The 22,721-nt window shown below is 44.9% G+C and overlaps 1 protein-coding gene across 1 annotated transcript in view; it reads right to left on the bottom strand.

Annotated features, from left to right (window-relative positions):
• Positions 1–5,494: 5,494 nt before the first annotated feature.
• The window catches only part of LOC128698526 (thyrotropin-releasing hormone receptor-like), a 44,663-nt gene continuing 27,436 nt past the window's right edge, over positions 5,495–22,721 (bottom strand). The window contains exon 4 of the mRNA XM_070085029.1: positions 5,495–5,739. Coding sequence (XP_069941130.1) covers positions 5,495–5,739 — 245 coding nt within the window. The remainder of the gene's footprint in view (positions 5,740–22,721) is intronic.

Below are 22,721 nucleotides of genomic sequence, written 5' to 3' on the forward strand. Positions count from 1 at the left end.
TTGTTAGTACTCAGTACAGCTTATATATATCTTGTTAGTACTCAGTACAACTTATATATATCTTGTTAGTACTCAGTACAACTTATATATATCTTGTTAGTACTCAGTACAACTTATATATATCTTGTTAGTACTCAGTACAACTTATATATATCTTGTTAGTACTCAGTACAACTTATATATATCTTGTTAGTACTCAGTACAACTTATATATATCTTGTTAGTACTCAGTACAACTTATATATATCTTGTTAGTACTCAGTACAGCTTATATATATCTTGTTAGTACTCAGTACAGCTTATATATATCTTGTTAGTACTCAGTACAGCTTATATATATCTTGTTAGTACTCAGTACAGCTTATATATATCTTGTTAGTACTCAGTACAGCTTATATATATCTTGTTAGTACTCAGTACAGCTTATATATATCTTGTTAGTACTCAGTACAACTTATATATATCTTGTTAGTACTCAGTACAACTTATATATATCTTGTTAGTACTCAGTACAACTTATATATATCTTGTTAGTCAGTACAGCTTATATATATGTTGTTAGTACTCAGTACTCAGTACAGTTTATATATATCTTGTTAGTACTCAGTACAGCTTATATATATCTTGTTAGTACTCAGTGTAGTTAGTACTCAGTACAGCTTATATATATCTTGTTAGTACTCAGTACAACTTATATATATCTTGTTAGTACTCAGTACAGCTTATATATATCTTGTTAGTACTCAGTACAACTTATATATATCTTGTTAGTACTCAGTACAACTTATATATATCTTGTTAGTACTCAGTACAACTTATATATATCTTGTTAGTACTCAGTACAGCTTATATATATGTTGTTAGTACTCAGTACAGCTTATATATATCTTGTTAGTACTCAGTACAGCTTATATATATATCTTGTTAGTACTCAGTACAACTTATATATATGTTGTTAGTACTCAGTACAGCTTATATATATCTTGTTAGTACTCAGTACAACTTATATATATGTTGTTAGTACTCAGTACAGCTTATATATATCTTGTTAGTACTCAGTACAGCTTATATATATCTTGTTAGTACTCAGTACAGCTTATATATATCTTGTTAGTACTCAGTACAGCTTATATATATCTTGTTAGTACTCAGTACAACTTATATATATCTTGTTAGTACTCAGTACAGCTTATATATATCTTGTTAGTACTCAGTACAGCTTATATATATCTTGTTAGTACTCAGTACAGCTTATATATATCTTGTTAGTACTCAGTACAGCTTATATATATCTTGTTAGTACTCAGTACAGCTTATATATATCTTGTTAGTACTCAGTACAACTTATATATATCTTGTTAGTACTCCGTACAGCTTATATATATCTTGTTAGTACTCAGTACAACTTATATATATCTTGTTAGTACTCAGTACAGCTTATATATATCTTGTTAGTACTCAGTACAGCTTATATATATCTTGTTAGTACTCAGTACAGTACAACTTATATATATCTTGTTAGTACTCAGTACAGCTTATATATATCTTGTTAGTACTCAGTACAACTTATATATATCTTGTTAGTACTCTTGTTAGTACAGCTTATATATATCTTGTTAGTACTCAGTACACTCAGTACAACTTATATATATCTTGTTAGTACTCAGTACATCTTATATATATCTTGTTAGTACTCAGTACAGCTTATATATATGTTGTTAGTACTCAGTACAGCTTATATATATCTTGTTAGTACTCAGTACAGCTTATATATATCTTGTTAGTACTCAGTACAGCTTATATATATCTTGTTAGTACTCAGTACAGCTTATATATATCTTGTTAGTACTCAGTACAGCTTATATATATCTTGTTAGTACTCAGTACAGCTTATATATATCTTGTTAGTACTCAGTACAGCTTATATATATCTTGTTAGTACTCAGTACAGCTTATATATATCTTGTTAGTACTCAGTACAGCTTATATATATCTTGTTAGTACTCAGTACAGCTTATATATATCTTGTTAGTACTCAGTACAGCTTATATATATCTTGTTAGTACTCAGTACAGCTTATATATATCTTGTTAGTACTCAGTACAGCTTATATATATCTTGTTAGTACTCAGTACAGCTTATATATATCTTGTTAGTACTCAGTACAGCTTATATATATCTTGTTAGTACTCAGTACAGTACAGCTTATATATATCTTGTTAGTACTCAGTACAGCTTATATATATCTTGTTAGTACTCAGTACAGCTTATATATATCTTGTTAGTACTCAGTACAGCTTATATATATCTTGTTAGTACTCAGTACAGCTTATATATATCTTGTTAGTACTCAGTACAATTTATATATATCTTGTTAGTACTCAGTACAACTTATATATATCTTGTTAGTACTCAGTGCAGCTTATATATATCTTGTTAGTACTCAGTACAACTTATATATATCTTGTTAGTACTCAGTACAACTTATATATATCTTGTTAGTACTCAGTACAACTTATATATATCTTGTTAGTACTCAGTACAACTTATATATATCTTGTTAGTACTCAGTACAGCTTATATATATCTTGTTAGTACTCAGTACAACTTATATATATCTTGTTAGTACTCAGTACAGCTTATATATATCTTGTTAGTACTCAGTACAACTTATCTTGAGTCATTAAACTCTTCGTTTTACAATTTTATTTAAGGCATTTTGTGTCAAACAAGATTTTGGCAGTGTCGACCTTCTGGCAGTGTCGACCTTTTGGCAGTGTCGACCTTCTGGCAGTGTCGACCTTTTGGCAATGTCGACCTTCTTTCAGTGTCGACCTTCTTTCAGCGTCGACCTTCTGGCAGTGTTGACTTTCTGGCAGTGTCGACATTTGGCAGTGTCGACATTCTGGCAGTGTGAAGCAGGTCATTGAGGCTGCTATGTTCCTCCTCTCATTTTGCGTCAGTATTAACACAGCAAGTAACATCCACTCTCAGTTACGTCAGTATTAACACAACAAGTAACATCCACTCTCAGTTACGTCAGTATTAACACAGCAAGTAACACCCAGTCTCAGTTACGTCAGTATTAACACAGCAAGTAACATCTACTCTCAGTTACGTCAGTATTAACACAGCAAGTAACATCCACTCTCAGTTACGTCAGTATTAACACAGCAAGTAACATCCACTCTCAGTTACGTCAGTATTAACACAGCAAGTAACATTCACTCTCATTTTACATCAGTTTTAACACAGCAAGTAACATCTACCCTCGGTTACGTCAGTATTAACACAGCAAGTAACATCCACTCTCAGTTACGTCAGTATTAACACAACAAGTAACATTTACTCTCATTTACGTCAGTATTAACACAGCAAGTTACATCCACTCTCAGTTACGTCAGTATTAACACAGCAAGTAACATCTACCCTCGGTTACGTCAGCATTAACACAGCAAGTAACAACATCCACTCTCAGTTACGTCAGTATTAACACAGCAAGTAACATCTACCCTCGGTTACGTCAGCATTAACACAGTAAGTAACAACATCCACTCTCAGTTACGTCAGTATTAACACAACAAGTAACACCCAGTCTCAGTTACGTCAGTATTAACACAGCAAGTAACACCCAGTCTCAGTTACGTCAGTATTAACACAGCAAGTAACATCCACTCTCAGTTACGTCAGTATTAACACAGCAAGTAACACCCACTCTCAGTTACGTCAGTATTAGCACAGCAAGTAACACCCACTCTCAGTTACGTCAGTATTAACACAGCAAGTAACACCCAGTCTCAGTTACGTCAGTATTAACACAGCAAGTAACACCCAGTCTCAGTTACGTCAGTATTAGCACAGCAAGTAACATCCACTCTCAGTTACGTCAGTATTAACACAGCAAGTAACACCCACTCTCAGTTACGTCAGTATTAACACAGCAAGTAACACCCAGTCTCATTTACGTCAGTATTAACACAGCAAGTAACATCCACTCTCAGTTACGTCAGTATTAACACAGCAAGTAACACCCAGTCTCAGTTACGTCAGTATTAGCACAGCAAGTAACACCCACTCTCAGTTACGTCAGTATTAACACAGCAAGTAACACCCAGTCTCAGTTACGTCAGTATTAACACAGCAAGTAACATCCACTCTCAGTTACGTCAGTATTAACACAGCAAGTAACATCCACTCTCAGTTACGTCAGTATAAGCACAGCAAGTAACATCCACTCTCAGTTACGTCAGTATTAACACATCAAGTAACACCCAGTCTTAGTTACGTCAGTATTAGCACAGCAAGTAACACCCAGTCTCAGTTGCGTCAGTATTAACACAGCAAGTAACACCCAGTCTCAGTTGCGTCAGTATTAACACAGCAAGTAACATCCACTCTCAGTTACGTCAGTATTAACACAGCAAGTAACACCCAGTCTCAGTTGCGTCAGTATTAACACAGCAAGTAACATCCACTCTCAGTTACGTCAGTATTAACACAGCAAGTAACACCCAGTCTCAGTTACGTCAGTATTAGCACAGCAAGTAACACCCAGTCTCAGTTACGTCAGTATTAGCACAGCAAGTAACACCCACTCTCAGTTACGTCAGTATTAACACAGCAAGTAACATCCATTCTCAGGTACGTCAGTATTAACACAGCAAGTAACATCCATTCTCAGGTACGTCAGTATTAACACAGCATGTAACATCCACTCTCAGTTACGTCAGTATTAACACAGCAAGTAACATCTACTCTCAGTTACGTCAGTATTAACACAGCAAGTAACATCCACTCTCAGTTACGTCAGTATTAACACAGCAAGTAACACCCAGTCTCAGTTACGTCAGTATTAACACAGCAAGTAACATCTACTCTCAGTTACGTCAGTATTAACACAGCAAGTAACATCCACTCTCAGTTACGTCAGTATTAACACAGCAAGTAACACCCAGTCTCAGTTACGTCAGTATTAACACAGCAAGTAACATCTACTCTCAGTTACGTCAGTATTAACACAGCAAGTAACATCCACTCTCAGTTACGTCAGTATTAACACAACAAGTAACATTTACTCTCATTTACGTCAGTATTAACACAGCAAGTAACATCCACTCTCAGTTACGTCAGTATTAACACAGCAAGTAACATCTACTCTCAGTTACGTCAGTATTAACACAGCAAGTAACATCTACTCTCGGTTTTACGTCTTCTACCATGAAGAAATATCCTGGGAAATTATTATTAACATTCAAGACATTGGTGAATAATAAATAAACAATATTACAGAAGATTGAAAACTGTATTGTGATTATCATGTGATGGTCAAGATGATGTTAATAAAAGAGTAATGCTTATGATCACATTATTATTATTATTATTATTATTATTATTATTACTATTATTATTATTATTATTATTATTATTATTATTATTATTATTATTATTATTATTATTAACAATAGCAGCAATAAAATGTAAATAGTTTAGTGTTTTATGTTGTGGTTTTAATAGTGGTGGAGATGGTTTTGAGAGTTGTCTCGCAGGTGGCAGGTTCAGGTGAAGTGTTGGGAAGGTAGAGATGTGGAGGAGAGTGTTGCCTCGCTACTCCTGCTGTTACACCTCCAGTTCTTCCCTCTGCTGCTGCTGCTGGTGTTTCTGCTGTCAGGCGGGAGGGAAGCCGCTTGCCACCTTCGCTGTACAACATTGTCATGGCCCACTGTTCCTGCCTCGTCTTTCCTGACGGGGAGAAAACACCAGTCTGTGTTACATGTGAACAGTGACAGGTGGAAGAAGAAACAGGCACAAACACACACACATACACACACACATACACACACACACACACACACATACACACACCGGTGAAGAGGCGGGGCCAGGAGCTAAGACTCGACCCCTGCAACCACAAATAGGTGAGTACACACACACACACACACACACACACACACACACACATAAAGTAGTCATTGGAGTGATGTATAACCCACCACAGAACTGCAGGAGGCCAAGAGAGGAGTACGAAGAAAACAACAGGGTGATGGTGGACACACTGGCTGAGGTGGCAAGAAGAGCTCACTCGAGCAGAGCAAAGTTACTGGTAATGGGCGATTTCAACCACAGGGAGATCGACTGGGAAAACCTGGAGCCACATGGGGGTCCCGAAACATGGAGAGCCAAGATGATGGATGTGGTACTTGAAAACCTCATGCATCAACATGTCAGGGACACAACCAGAGAGAGAGGGGAGGATGAGCTAGCAAGACTGGATCTTGTGTTCACCCTGAGCAGTTCAGACATTGAGGACATCACTTATGAGAGGCCCCTTGGAGCTAGCGATCATGTGGTTCTGAGTTTTGACTATATAGTAGAGTTACAAGTGGAGAAGGTAACAGGAACTGAAGGGGACAGGCCAAACTATAAAAGGGGGGACTACACAGGTATGAGAAACTTCCTGCAGGAGGTTCAGTGGGACAGAGAAATGGTAGGAAAATCAGTAAACGAGATGATGGAATATGTGGCAACAAAGTGCAAGGAGGCAGAGGAAAGTTTTGTTCCCAAGGGAAACGGAAATAATAGGAAGACCAAAACGAGTCCTTGGTTTACCCGAAGGTGTAGGGAGGCAAAAACTAAGTGCAACAGAGAATGGAAAAGGTACAGGAGGCATAGGACCCAGGAAAACAAGGAGATTAGTAGAAGAGCCAGAAACGAGTATGCACAGATAAGGAGGGAGGCCCAGCGACAGTATGAAAACGACATAGCATCGAAAGTCAAATCTGACCCGAAACTGCTGTATAGCCACATTAGGAGGAAGACAACAGTCAAGGACCAGGTGATAAGGCTGAGGAAAGAAGGTGGAGAACTCACAAGAAACGATCAAGAGGTATGTGAGGAGCTCAACACGAGATTTAAGGAAGTATTTACAGTAGAGACAGGAAGGACTCTGGGGGGACAGACCAGATGGGGACACCAGCAAGGAATACACCAACAAGTGTTGGACGACATACATACAGATGAGGAGGAGGTGAAGAAACTGCTAAGGGACATCGATACCTCAAAGGCAATGGGACCAGACAACATCTCCCCGTGGGTCCTTAGAGAGGGAGCAGATATGTTGTGCGTGCCACTTACCACAATCTTCAATACATCCCTGGAAACTGGGCAACTACCTGAGGTATGGAAGACGGCAAATGTAGTTCCCATTTTTAAAAAAGGAGATAGAAAAGAGGCACTAAACTATAGACCTGTGTCATTGACGTGTATAGTATGCAAAATTATGGAGAAGATTATCAGGAGGAGAGTGGTGGAGCACCTGGAACGGAACAGGAGTATAAATGCCAACCAGCACGGATTCACGGAAGGCAAATCCTGTGTCACAAACCTTCTGGAGTTTTATGATAAAATAACAGAAGTAAGACAAGAGAGAGAGGGGTGGGTTGATTGCATCTTCTTGGACTGCAAGAAGGCCTTTGACACAGTTCCTCACAAGAGATTAGTGCAGAAGCTAGAGCATCAGGCGCATATAACAGGAAGGGCACTGCAATGGATCAGAGAATACCTGACAGGGAGGCAACAACGAGTCATGGTACGTAATGATGTATCACAGTGGGCACCTGTGACGAGCGGGGTCCCACAGGGGTCGGTCCTAGGACCAGTGCTATTTTTGGTATATGTGAACGACATGACGGAAGGGTTAGACTCAGAAGTGTCCCTGTTTGCAGATGATGTGAAGTTAATGAGGAGAATTAAATCTGATGAGGACCAGGCAGGACTTCAAAGAGACCTGGACAGACTGGACACCTGGTCCAGCAAATGGCTTCTCGAATTTAATCCTGCCAAATGCGAAGTCATGAAGATGGGGGAGGGGCACAGAAGACCACAGACAGAGTATAGGCTAGGTGGCCAAAGACTGCAAACCTCACTCAAGGAGAAAGATCTTGGGGTGAGTATAACACCGAGCATGTCTCCGGAAGCACACATCAATCAGATAACTGCTGCAGCATATGGGCGCCTGGCAAACCTGAGAACAGCATTCCGATACCTTAGTAAGGAATCATTCAAGACACTGTACACCGTGTATGTCAGGCCCATACTGGAGTATGCAGCACCTGTTTGGAACCCGCACTTGATAAAGCACGTCAAGAAACTAGAGAAAGTACAAAGGTTTGCGACAAGGTTAGTTCCAGAGCTAAGGGGAATGTCCTATGAGGAAAGATTAAGGGAAATCGGCCTGACCACAGTGGAGGACAGGAGGGTCAGGGGAGACATGATAACGACATATAAAATACTGCGTGGAATAGACAAGGTGGACAAAGACAGGATGTTCCAGGGAGGGGACACAGACAGCAAATGTAGTCCCAATCTTTAAAAAAGGAGACAGACATGAAGCACTAAACTACAGACCAGTGTCACTGACATGTATAGTATGCAAAATCATGGAGAAGATTATCAGGAGAAGAGTGGTGGAACGCCTAGAAAGGAATGATCTCATCAACAGCAGCCAACATGGTTTCTGGGACAGGAAATCCTGTGTCACAAACCTGCTGGAGTTCTATGATATGGTGACAGTAGTAAGACAAGAGAGAGAGGGGTGGGTGGATTGCATATTCTTGGAGTGCAAGAAAGCGTTTGACACAGTTCCACACAAGAGACTAGTGCAAAAACTGGAGGACCAAGCAGGGATAACAAGGAAGGTACTACAGTGGATCAGGGAATACTTGTCAGGAAGACAGCAGCGAGTCATGGTACGTGGCGAGGTGTCAGAGTGGGCACCTGTGACCAGCGGGGTCCCACAGGGGTCAGTCCTAGGACCAGTGCTGTTTCTGGTGTTTGTGAACGACATGACGGAAGGAATAGACTCTGAGGTGTCCCTGTTTGCAGATGACGTAAAGTTGATGAGAAGAGTGAGTACAACTAGGTGAGTACAACTAGGTGAGTACAACTAGGTGAGTACAACTAGGTGAGTACAACTAGGTGAGTACAACTAGGTGAGTACAACTAGGTGAGTACAACTAGGTGAGTACAACTAGGTGAGAACAACTAGGTGAGCACAACTAGGTGAGTACAACTAGGTGAGTACAACTAGGTGAGTACAACTAGGTGAGAACAACTAGGTGAGCACAACTAGGTGAGTACAACTAGGTGAGTACAACTAGGTGAGTACAACTAGGTGAGTACAACTAGGTGAGTACAACTAGGTGAGTACAACTAGGTGAGTACAACTAGGTGAGTACAACTAGGTGAGTACAACTAGGTGAGTACAACTAGGTGAGTACAACTAGGTGAGTACAACTAGGTGAGTACAACTAGGTGAGTACAACTAGGTGAGTACAACTAGGTGAGTACAACTAGGTGAGTACAACTAGGTGAGTACAACTAGGTGAGTACAACTAGGTGAGTACAACTAGGTGAGTACAACTAGGTGAGTACAACTAGGTGAGTACAACTAGGTGAGTACAACTAGGTGAGTACAACTAGGTGAGAACAACTAGGTGAGCACAACTAGGTGAGTACAACTAGGTGAGTACAACTAGGTGAGTACAACTAGGTGAGAACAACTAGGTGAGCACAACTAGGTGAGTACAACTAGGTGAGTACAACTAGGTGAGAACAACTAGGTGAGTACAACTAGGTGAGAACAACTAGGTGAGCACAACTAGGTGAGTACAACTAGGTGAGTACAACTAGGTGAGTACAACTAGGTGAGAACAACTAGGTGAGCACAACTAGGTGAGTACAACTAGGTGAGTACAACTAGGTGAGTACAACTACGTGAGTACAACTAGGTGAGTACAACTAGGTGAGAACAACTAGGTGAGCACAACTAGGTGAGTACAACTAGGTGAGTACAACTAGGTGAGTACAACTAGGTGAGAACAACTAGGTGAGCACAACTAGGTGAGTACAACTAGGTGAGTACAACTAGGTGAGTACAACTACGTGAGTACAACTAGGTGAGTACAACTAGGTGAGAACAACTAGGTGAGCACAACTAGGTGAGAACAACTAGGTGAGCACAACTAGGTGAGTACAACTAGGTGAGTACAACTAGGTGAGAACAACTAGGTGAGTACAACTAGGTGAGAACAACTAGGTGAGCACAACTAGGTGAGTACAACTAGGTGAGTACAACTAGGTGAGTACAACTAGGTGAGAACAACTAGGTGAGTACAACTAGGTGAGTACAACTAGGTGAGTACAACTAGGTGAGTACAACTAGGTGAGTACAACTAGGTGAGTACAACTAGGTGAGTACAACTAGGTGAGTACAACTAGGTGAGTACAACTAGGTGAGTACAACTAGGTGAGTACAACTAGGTGAGTACAACTAGGTGAGTACAACTAGGTGAGTACAACTAGGTGAGTACAACTAGGTGAGTACAACTAGGTGAGTACAACTAGGTGAGTACAACTAGGTGAGTACAACTAGGTGAGTACAACTAGGTGAGTACAACTAGGTGAGTACAACTAGGTGAGTACAACTAGGTGAGTACAACTAGGTGAGTACAACTAGGTGAGTACAACTAGGTGAGTACAACTAGGTGAGTACAACTAGGTGAGTACAACTAGGTGAGTACAACTAGGTGAGTACAACTAGGTGAGTACAACTAGGTGAGTACAACTAGGTGAGTACAACTAGGTGAGTACAACTAGGTGAGCACAACTAGGTGAGCACAACTAGGTGAGTACAACTAGGTGAGTACAACTAGGTGAGTACAACTAGGTGAGTACAACTAGGTGAGTACAACTAGGTGAGTACAACTACGTGAGTACAACTAGGTGAGTACAACTAGGTGAGTACAACTAGGTGAGTACAACTAGGTGAGTACAACTAGGTGAGTACAACTAGGTGAGTACAACTAGGTGAGTACAACTAAGTGAATACAACTAGGAGTACAACTAGGTGAGTACAACTAGGTGAGTACAACTAGGTGAATACAACTATGTGAGTACAACTAGGTGAATATAACTAGGTGAATACAACTAGGTGAGTACAACTAGGTGAGTACAACTAGGTGAGTACAACTAGGTGAGTACAACTAGGTGAGTACAACTAGGTGAGTACAACTAGGTGAGTACAACTAGGTGAGTACAACTAGGTGAGTACAACTAGGTGAGCACAACTAGGTGAGTACAACTAGGTGAGTACAACTAGGTGAGTACAACTAGGTGAGTACAACTAGGTGAGTACAACTAGGTGAGCACAACTAGGTGAGTACAACTAGGTGAGTACAACTAGGTGAGTACAACTAGGTGAGTACAACTAGGTGAGTACAACTAGGTGAGTACAACTAGGTGAGTACAACTAGGTGAGTACAACTAGGTGAGTACAACTAGGTGAGTACAACTAGGTGAGTGCAACTAGGTGAGTACAACTAGGTGAGTACAACTAGGTGAATACAACTAGGTGAGTACAACTAGGTGAGTACAACTAGGTGAGTACAACTAGGTGAGTACAACTAGGTGAGTACAACTAGGTGAGTACAACTAGGTGAGCACAACTAGGTGAGTACAACTAGGTGAGTACAACTAGGTGAGTACAACTAGGTGAGTACAACTAGGTGAACTAGGTGAGTACAACTAGGAGAGTACAACTAGGTGAGTACAACTAGGTGAGTACAACAACTAGGTGAGTACAACTAGGTGAGTACAACAACTAGGTGAGTACAACTAGGTGAGTACAACTAGGTGAGTACAACTAGGTGAGTACAACAACTAGGTGAGTACAACAACTAGGTGAGTACAACTAGGTGAGTACAACTAGGTGAGTACAACAACTAGGTGAGTACAACTAGGTGAGTACAACTAGGTGAGTACAACTAGGTGAGTACAACTAGGTGAGTACAACTAGGTGAGTACAACTAGGTGAGTACAACTAGGTGAGTACAACTAGGTGAGTACAACTAGGTGAGTACAACTAGGTGAGTACAACTAGGTGAGTACAACTAGGTGAGTACAACTAGGTGAGAACAACTAGGTGAGTACAACTAGGTGAGTACAACTAGGTGAGTACAACTAGGTGAGTACAACTAGGTGAGTACAACTAGGTGAGTACAACTAGGTGAGTACAACTAGGTGAGTACAACTAGGTGAGTACAACTAGGTGAGTACAACTAGGTGAGTACAACTAGGTGAGTACAACTAGGTGAGTACAACTAGGTGAGTACAACTAGGTGAGTACAACTAGGTGAGTACAACTAGGTGAGTACAACTAGGTGAGTACAACTAGGTGAGTACAACTAGGTGAGTACAACTAGGTGAGTACAACTAGGTGAGTACAACTAGGTGAGTACAACTAGGTGAGAACAACTAGGTGAGTACAACTAGGTGAGTACAACTAGGTGAGTACAACTAGGTGAGTACAACTAGGTGAGTACAACTAGGTGAGTACAACTAGGTGAGTACAACTAGGTGAGTACAACTAGGTGAGTACAACTAGGTGAGTACAACTAGGTGAGTACAACTAGGTGAGTACAACTAGGTGAGTACAACTAGGTGAGTACAACTAGGTGAGTACAACTAGGTGAGTACAACTAGGTGAGTACAACTAGGTGAGTACAACTAGGTGAGTACAACTAGGTGAGTACAACTAGGTGAGTACAACTAGGTGAGTACAACTAGGTGAGTACAACTAGGTGAGTACAACTAGGTGAGTACAACTAGGTGAGTACAACTAGGTGAGTACAACTAGGTGAGTACAACTAGGTGAGTACAACTAGGTGAGTACAACTAGGTGAGTACAACTAGGTGAGTACAACTAGGTGAGTACAACTAGGTGAGTACAACTAGGTGAGTACAACTAGGTGAGTACAACTAGGTGAGTACAACTAGGTGAGTACAACTAGGTGAGTACAACTAGGTGAGTACAACTAGGTGAGTACAACTAGGTGAGTACAACTAGGTGAGTACAACTAGGTGAGTACAACTAGGTGAGTACAACTAGGTGAGTACAACTAGGTGAGTACAACTAGGTGAGTACAACTAGGTGAGTACAACTAGGTGAGTACAACTAGGTGAGTACAACTAGGTGAGTACAACTAGGTGAGTACAACTAGGTGAGTACAACTAGGTGAGTACAACTAGGTGAGTACAACTAGGTGAGTACAACTAGGTGAGTACAACTAGGTGAGTACAACTAGGTGAGTACAACTAGGTGAGTACAACTAGGTGAGAACAACTAGGTGAGTACAACTAGGTGAGTACAACTAGGTGAGTACAACTAGGTGAGAACAACTAGGTGAGTACTAGGTGAGTACAACTAGGTGAGTACAACTAGGTGAGTACAACTAGGTGAGTACAACTAGGTGAGTACAACTAGGTGAGAACAACTAGGTGAGTACAACTAGGTGAGTACAACTAGGTGAGAACAACTAGGTGAGCACAACTAGGTGAGTACAACTAGGTGAGTACAACTAGGTGAGTACAACTAGGTGAGAACAACTAGGTGAGCACAACTAGGTGAGTACAACTAGGTGAGTACAACTAGGTGAGTACAACTAGGTGGGTACAACTAGGTGAGTACAACTAGGTGAGTACAACTAGGTGAGTACAACTAGGTGAGTACAACTAGGTGAGTACAACTAGGTGAGTACAACTAGGTGAGTACAACTAGGTGAGTACAACTAGGTGAGTACAACTAGGTGAGTACAACTAGGTGAGTACAACTAGGTGAGTACAACTAGGTGAGTACAACTAGGTGAGTACAACTAGGTGAGTACAACTAGGTGAGTACAACTAGGTGAGTACAACTAGGTGAGTACAACTAGGTGAGTACAACTAGGTGAGTACAACTAGGTGAGCACAACTAGGTGAGTACAACTAGGTGAGTACAACTAGGTGAGTACAACTAGGTGAGTACAACTAGGTGAGAACAACTAGGTGAGCACAACTAGGTGAGTACAACTAGGTGAGTACAACTAGGTGAGAACAACTAGGTGAGAACAACTAGGTGAGCACAACTAGGTGAGTACAACTAGGTGAGAACAACTAGGTGAGTACAACTAGGTGAGTACAACTAGGTGAGTACAACTAGGTGAGTACAACTAGGTGAGTACAACTAGGTGAGTACAACTAGGTGAGTACAACTAGGTGAGTACAACTAGGTGAGTACAACTAGGTGAGTACAACTAGGTGAGTACAACTAGGTGAGTACAACTAGGTGAGTACAACTAGGTGAGTACAACTAGGTGAGTACAACTAGGTGAGTACAACTAGGTGAGTACAACTAGGTGAGTACAACTAGGTGAGTACAACTAGGTGAGTACAACTAGGTGAGTACAACTAGGTGAGTACAACTAGGTGAGTACAACTAGGTGAGTACAACTAGGTGAGTACAACCAGGTGAGTACAACTAGGTGAGTACAACTAGGTGAGAACAATTTGGATGACCTGCCTCTGGTCACCTTGAGGATGACCTGCCTCTGGTCACCTTGAGGATGACCTGCCTCTGGTCACCTTGAGGATGACCTGCCTCTGGTCACCTTGAGGATGAGCTGCCTCTGGTCACCTTGAGGATGACCTGCCTCTGGTCACCTTGAGGATGATCTGCCTCTGGTCACCTTGAGGATGACCTGCCTCTGGTCACCTTGAGGATGACCTGCCTCTGGTCACCTTGAGGATGACCTGCCTCTGGTCACCTTGAGGATGACCTGCCTCTGGTCACCTTGAGGATGACCTGCCTCTGGTCACCTTGAGGATGACCTGCCTCAGGTCACCTTCAGGATGACCTGTGAGCACAGGTGGTCACAGCTGGTCACATAACACAGGTGGTCACAGCTGGTCACCTCACACAGGTGGTCACAGCTGGTCACCTTCAGGATGACCTAGGATCAGAGGTGGTCACAGCTGGTCGCCTCAAGCAGGTGTTCCCACCTGGTTACCTTCAGGATGACCTGGGACCAGAAATGGTCACAGCTGGTCACCTTCAGGATGATCTGTGACCAGAAATGGTCACAGCTTGTCACCTTACACAGGTGTTCACAGCTGGTCACCATCAGGATGACCTGTGACCAGAGGTGGCCACAGCTGGTCACCTTCAGGATGACCTGGGACCAGAGGCGGTAACAGCTGGTCACCTGACACAGTTGATAACAGTTGGTCACCTGACACAGGTGGCCACAGCTGGTCACCTGATACAGGTGGTCACAGCCGGTCACCTGACACAGGTGGTCACAACTGGTCACCTGACACAGGTGGTCACAGCTAGTCACCTGACACAGGCGGTCACAGCCGGTCACTTGATACAGGTGGTCACAGCTGGTCACCTGACACAGGTGGTCACAGCCGTTCACTTGACACAGGTGGTCACAACTGGTCACCTCACGAGGGTGGTCACAGCTGGTCAACTCACACGAGTTGTCACAGCTGGTCACCTCTCACGGATGGTCACAGCTGGTCACCTCAAAAAGATGGGAACAACTGGTCACCTCACACGGGTGGTCACAGCTGATCACTTCACACAGGTGGTCACAGCTGGTCACCTCACGAGGGTGGTCACAGCTGGTCAGCTCACACGAGTGGTCAAAGGTGGTCACCTCACACAGGTGGCCACAGCTGGTCACCTCACACGGGTGGTCGCAGCTGGTCACCTCACACGGGTGGTCACAGCTGGTCACCTCACACGGGTGGTCACAGCTGGTCACCTCACACGGGTGGTCACAGCTGGTTACCTCACACGGGTGGTCACAGCTGATCACCTCACACGGGTGGCCGCAGCTGGTCACAGCTGGTCACCTCACACAGGTGGTCACAGCTGGTCACCTCACACGGGTGGTCACAGCTGGTCACCTCACACGGGTGGACACAGCTGGTCACCTCGCACGGGTGGTAACAGCTGGTCACCTCACACGGGTGGTCACAGCTGGTCACCTCACACGGGTGGTCACAGCTGGTCACCTCACACGGGTGGTCACAGCTGGTCACCTCACACGGGTGGTCACAGCTGGTCACCTCACACGGGTGGTCACAGCTGGTCACCTCACACGGGTGGTCACAGCTGGTCACCTCACACGGGTGGTCACAGCTGGTTACCTCACACGGGTGGTCACAGCTGATCACCTCACACGGGTGGCCGCAGCTGGTCACCTCACACGGGTGGTCACAGCTGGTCACCTCACACAGGTGGTCACAGCTGGTCACCTCACACGGGTGGTCACAGCTGGTCACCTCACACGGGTGGTCACATCTGGTCACCTCACACGGGTGGTCACAGCTGGTCACCTCACATGGGTGGTCACAGCTGGTCACATCACACGGGTGGTCACAGCTGGTCACATCACAGTCTTCTGGTTGTTAAACTTTAATACAAGAAATAAATTTCAAAACTTTTAAAATACTGAGAACTTGACAGACAGACCACCCCAGGGACTGAGAACTTGACAGACTACCCCAGGGACTGAGAACTTGACAGACTAACCCAGGGACTGAGAACTTGACAGACTACCCCAGGGACTGAGAACTTGACAGACTACCACAGGGACTGAGAACTTGACAGACTACCCCAGGGACTGAGAACTTGACAGACTACCCCAGGGACTGAGAACTTGACAGACTACCCCAGGGACTGAGAACTTGACAGACTACCCCAGGGACTGAGAACTTGACAGACTACCCCAGGGACTGAGAACTTGACAGACTACCCCAGGGACTGAGAACTTGACAGACTACCCCAGGGACTGAGAACTTGACAGACTACCCCAGGGACTGAGAACTTGACAGACTACCCCAGGGACTGAGAACTTGACAGACTACCCCAGGGACTGAGAACTTGACAGACTACCCCAGGGACTGAGAACTTGACAGACTACCCCAGGGACTGATAACTTGACAGACTACCCCAGGGACTGAGAACTTGACAGACTACCCCAGGGACTGAGAACTTGACAGACTACCCCAGGGACTGAGAACTTGGCAGACTACCCCAGGGACTGAGAACTTGACGAACAGACCACCCCAGGGACTGAGAAATTGACAGACAGACAAACAGACTACCTCATGGGCTGAGAACTTGACAGACAGACAGACAGACTACCCCAGGGGCTGAGAACTTGTCAGACAGACTACCTCAGGGGCTGAGAACTTGACAGGCAGACAGACAGACTACCCCAGGGACTGAGAATTTGACAGACAGACAGACTACTCCATGGACTGAGAACTTGACAGACAGACTACCCCAGGGGCTGAGAACTTGATAGACAGACAGACTACCCCATGGAATGAGAACTTGACAGACAGACAGACTACCCCAGGGACTGAGAACTTGACAGACAGACAGACAGATTACCCCAGGGGCTGAGAACTTGTCAGACAGACTACCTCAGGGGCTGAGAACTTAACAGGCAGACAGACAGACTACCCCAGGGACTGAGAATTTGACAGACAGACAGACTACTCCATGCACTGAGAACTTGACAGACAGACTACCCCAGGGAGTGAAAACTTGACAGACAGATTACCCCAGGGGCTGAGAACTTGACAGACAGACAGACTACCCCAGGGGTTGAGAACTTGACAGACAGACTACTCCAGGCACTGAGAACTTGACAGACAGACAGACAGACTACCCCAGGAACTGAGGACTTGACAGAGAGACAATCTCAGGGGCCGAGAACTTGACAGACAGACAGACTACCCCAGGGACCCGAAAACTTGACAGACAGATTGCCCCAGGGGCTGAGAACTTGACAGACAGACAGACTACCCCAGGAACTGAGAACTTGACAGACAGGCTACTCCAGGCACTGAGAACTTGACAGACAGACAGACAGATTACCCCAGGGACTGAGGACTTGACAGACAGACAATCTCAGGGGCCGAGAACTTGACAGACAGACAGACTACCCCAGGGACTGAGACCTTAACAGACAGACAGACAGATTACCCCAGGGACTGAGAACTTGACAGACAGACAGACTTACTACCCCAGGGACTGAGAACTTGACAGACAGACAGACAGACAGACTACCCCAGAGACTGAGAACTTGACAGACAGACAGACAGACAGACAGATTACCCCAGGGACTGAGAACGTGAGAGACAGACAGACAGACAGACTACCCCAGGGACTGAGAACTTGACAGACAGACAGACAGACTACCCCAGGGACTGAGAACTTGACAGACAGACAGACTACCCCAGGGACTGAGAACTTAACAGACAGACTACCCCAGGGACTGAAAACTTGACATACAGACTACCCCAGGGACTGAGAACTTGACAGACAGACAGACAGACAGACTACCCCAGGGACTGAGAACTTGACAGACAGACAGACAGACTACCCCAGGGACTGAGAACTTGACAGACAGACAGACTACCCCAGGGACTGAGAACTTAACAGACAGACTACCCCAGGGACTGAAAACTTGACAGACAGACAGATAGACTACCCCAGGGACCTAAGAACTTGGCAGACGGACAGACTTCCCCAGAGACTGAGAACTTGACAGACAGACAGACTACCCCAGGCACTGAGAACTTGACAGACATACAGACTACACCAGGGACTGAGAACTTGACAGACAGGCAGACTTCCCCAGGGACTCAGAACTTGACAGACAGACAGACTAGCAAAGGTACTGGGAACTTGACAGATAGACTACCCCAGGCACTGAGAACTTGACAGACATACAGACTACCCCAGGGACTGAGAACTTGACAGACAGACAGACAGACTACCCCAGGCACTGAGAACTTGACAGATAGACAGACTACCCCAGGCACTGAGAATTTCACAGATAGACAAACTATCCCAGGGACTGAGAACTTGACAGACAATCTACCCCAGGCACCGAGAACTTGTCAGACAGACAGAGAGATTACCCTAGGCACTGAGAACTTGACAGATAGACAGGCTACTCCAGGCACTGAGAGCTTGACAGACAGACAGACAGATTACCCCAGGGACTGAGGACTTGACAGACAGACAATCTCAGGGGCCGAGAACTTGACAGACAGACAGACTACCTCAGGGACTGAAAACTTGACAGACAGACAGACTACCCCAGGGACTGAGAACTTGACAGACAGACAGACAGATTACCCCAGGGACTGAGAACTTGACAGACAGACAGACTGACTACCCCAGGGACTGAGAACTTGACAGACAGACAGACAGACTACCCCAGGGACTGAGAACTTGACAGACAGACAGACAGATTACCCCAGGGACTGAGAACGTGAGAGACAGACAGGCAAACTGCCCCAGAGACTGAGAACTTGACATACAGACTACCCCAGGGACTGAGAACTTGACAGACAGACAGACAGACAGACTACCCCAGGGACTGAGAACTTGACAGACAGAGAGACAGACTACCCCAGGGACTGAGAACTAGACAGACAGACAGACTACCCCAGGGACTGAGAACTTAACAGACAGACTACCCCAGGGACTGAAAACTTGACAGACAGACAGATAGACTACCCCAGGGACCTAAGAACTTGGCAGACGGACAGACTTCCCCAGAGACTGAGGACTTGACAGACAGACAGACTACCCCAGGCACTGAGAACTTGACAGACATACAGACTACACCAGGGACTGAGAACTTGACAGACAGGCAGACTTCCCCAGGGACTCAGAACTTGACAGACAGACAGACTAGCAAAGGTCCTGGGAACTTGACAGATAGACTACCCCAGGCACTGAGAACTTGACAGACATACAGACTACCCCAGGGACTGAGAACTTGACAGACAGACAGACAGACTACCCCAGGAACTGAGAACTTGACAGACAGACAGGCTACCCCAGGCAATGAGAACTTGACAGATAGACAGACTACCCCAGGCACTGAGAACTTCACAGATAGACAAACTATCCCAGGGACTGAGAACTTGACTGACAGACAGACAGACTACCCCAGACACTGAGAACTTGACAGACAGACAGACTGCCCCAGGCACTGAGAACTTGACAGATAGACAGACTACCCCAGGCACTGAGAACTTCACAGATAGACAAACTATCCCAGGGACTGAGAACTTGACAGACAATCTACCCCAGGCACTGAGAACTTGTCAGACAGAAAGAGAGATTACCCCAGGCACTGAGAACTTGACAGATAGACAGACTACTCCAGGCACTGAGAACTTCACAGATAGACAGAGAGACTACCCCAGGCACTGAGAACTTGACAGATAGACAGACTACCCCAGGCACTGAGAACTTGACAGATACACACACTACCCCAGGCACTGAGAACTTGACAGATAGACAGACTATCCCAGGCTCTGAGAACTTCACAGACAGACAGACTATCCCAGGCTCTGAGAACTTCACAGACAGACAGACTAACCCAGGCACTGAGAACTTCACAGATAGACAGACTACCCCAGGCACTGAGAACTTCACAGATTGACAGAGAGACTACCCCAGGCACTGAGAACTTGACAGATAGACAGACTACCCCAGGCTCTGAGAACTTCACAGACAGACAGACTAACCCAGGCACTGAGAACTTCACAGACAGACAGACTAACCCAGGCACTGAGAACTTCACATATATACAGACTACCCCAGGCACTGAGAACTTGACAGACTACCCCAAGCATTGAGAACTTGACAGATAGACTAACCCAGGCACTGAGAACTTCACAAATAGACAGACTACCCCAGGCACTGAGAACTTCACAAATAGACAGACTACCCCAGGCACTGAGAACTTGACAGACAGACTACCCCAGGCACTGAGAACTTGACAGACAGACTACCCCAGGCACTGAGAACTTGACAGACAGACTACACCAGGCACTGAGAACTTGACAAACAGACTACACCAGGCACTGAGAACTTGACAGACAGACTACCCCAGGCACTGAGAACTTGACTGACAGACTATACCAGGGACTGAGAACTTGACAGACAGACTACACCAGGGACTGAGAACTTGACAGACAGACTACCCCAGGCACTGAGAACTTGACAGACAGACTACACCAGAGACTGAGAACTTGACAGACAGACAGACTACCCCAGAGACTGAGAACTTAACAGACAGACTACATCAGGGACTGAGAACTTGACAGACTAAACCAGGGACTGAGAACTTGACAGACAGACTACCCCAGGCACTGAGAACTTGACAGACAGACTACACCAGGGACTGAGAACTTGACAGACAGACTACACCAGGCACTGAGAACTTGACAGACAGACTACATCAGGGACTGAGAACTTGACAGACAGACTACACCAAGGACTGAGAACTTGACAGACAGACTACCCCAGGCACTGAGAACTTGACAGACAGACTACCCCAGGCACCGAGAACTTGACAGACAGACTACACCAAGGACTGAGAACTTGACAGACAGACTACACCAGGGACTGAGAACTTGACAGACAGACTACACCAAGGACTGAGAACTTGATAGACAGACTACACCAAGGACTGAGAACTTGACAGACAGACTACACCAGGGACTGAGAACTTGACAGACAGACTACAGCAAGGACTGAGAACTTGACAGACAGACTACACCATGGACTGAGAACTTGACAGACAGACTACACCAGGGACTGAGAACTTGACAGACAGACTACACCAAGGACTGAGAACTTGACAGACAGACTACACCAAGGACTGAGAACTTGACAGACAGACTACACCAAGGACTGAGAACTTGACAGACAGACTACACCAAGGACTGAGAACTTGACAGACAGACTACACCAAGGACTGAGAACTTGACAGACAGACTACACAAGGGACTGAGAACTTGACAGACAGACTACCCCAGGCACTGAGAACTTGACAGACAGACTACACCAGGGACTGAGAACTTGACAGACAGACTACACCAAGGACTGAGAACTTGACAGACAGACTACACCAGGGACTGAGAACTTGACAGACAGACTACAGCAAGGACTGAGAACTTGACAGACAGACTACACCATGGACTGAGAACTTGACAGACAGACTACACCAGGGACTGAGAACTTGACAGACAGACTACACCAAGGACTGAGAACTTGACAGACAGACTACACCAAGGACTGAGAACTTGACAGACAGACTACACCAAGGACTGAGAACTTAACAGACAGACTACACCAAGGACTGAGAACTTGACAGACAGACTACACCAGGGACTGAGAACTTGACAGACAGACTACACCAAGGACTGAGAACTTGACAGACAGACTACATCAGGGACTGAGAACTTGACAGACAGACTACCCCAGGCACTGAGAACTTGACAGACAGACTACACCAGGGACTGAGAACTTGACAGACAGAATACCCCAGGCACTGAGAACTTGACAGACAGACTACATCAGGGACTGAGAACTTGACAGACAGACTACCCCAGGCACTGAGAACTTGACAGACAGACTACATCAGGGACTGAGAACTTGACAGACAGACTACCCCAGGCACTGAGAACTTGACAGACAGACTACCCCAGGCACTGAGAACTTGACAGACAGACTACACCAGGGACTGAGAACTTGACAGACAGACTACACCAGGGACTGAGAACTTGACAGACAGACTACCCCAGGCACTGAGAACTTGACAGACAGACTACACCAGGGACTGAGAACTTGACAGACAGACTACACCAGGGACTGTGAACTTGACAGACAGAGTACCCCAGGCACTGTGAACTTGACAGACAGACTACATCAGGGACTGAGAACTTGACAGACAGACTACACCAAGGACTGAGAACGTGACAGACAGACTACCCCAGGCACTGAGAACTTGACAGAC

This window comes from Cherax quadricarinatus, chromosome 14 (genome assembly GCF_038502225.1).
Source record: "Cherax quadricarinatus isolate ZL_2023a chromosome 14, ASM3850222v1, whole genome shotgun sequence".
Lineage (NCBI taxonomy): Eukaryota > Metazoa > Arthropoda > Malacostraca > Decapoda > Parastacidae > Cherax > Cherax quadricarinatus.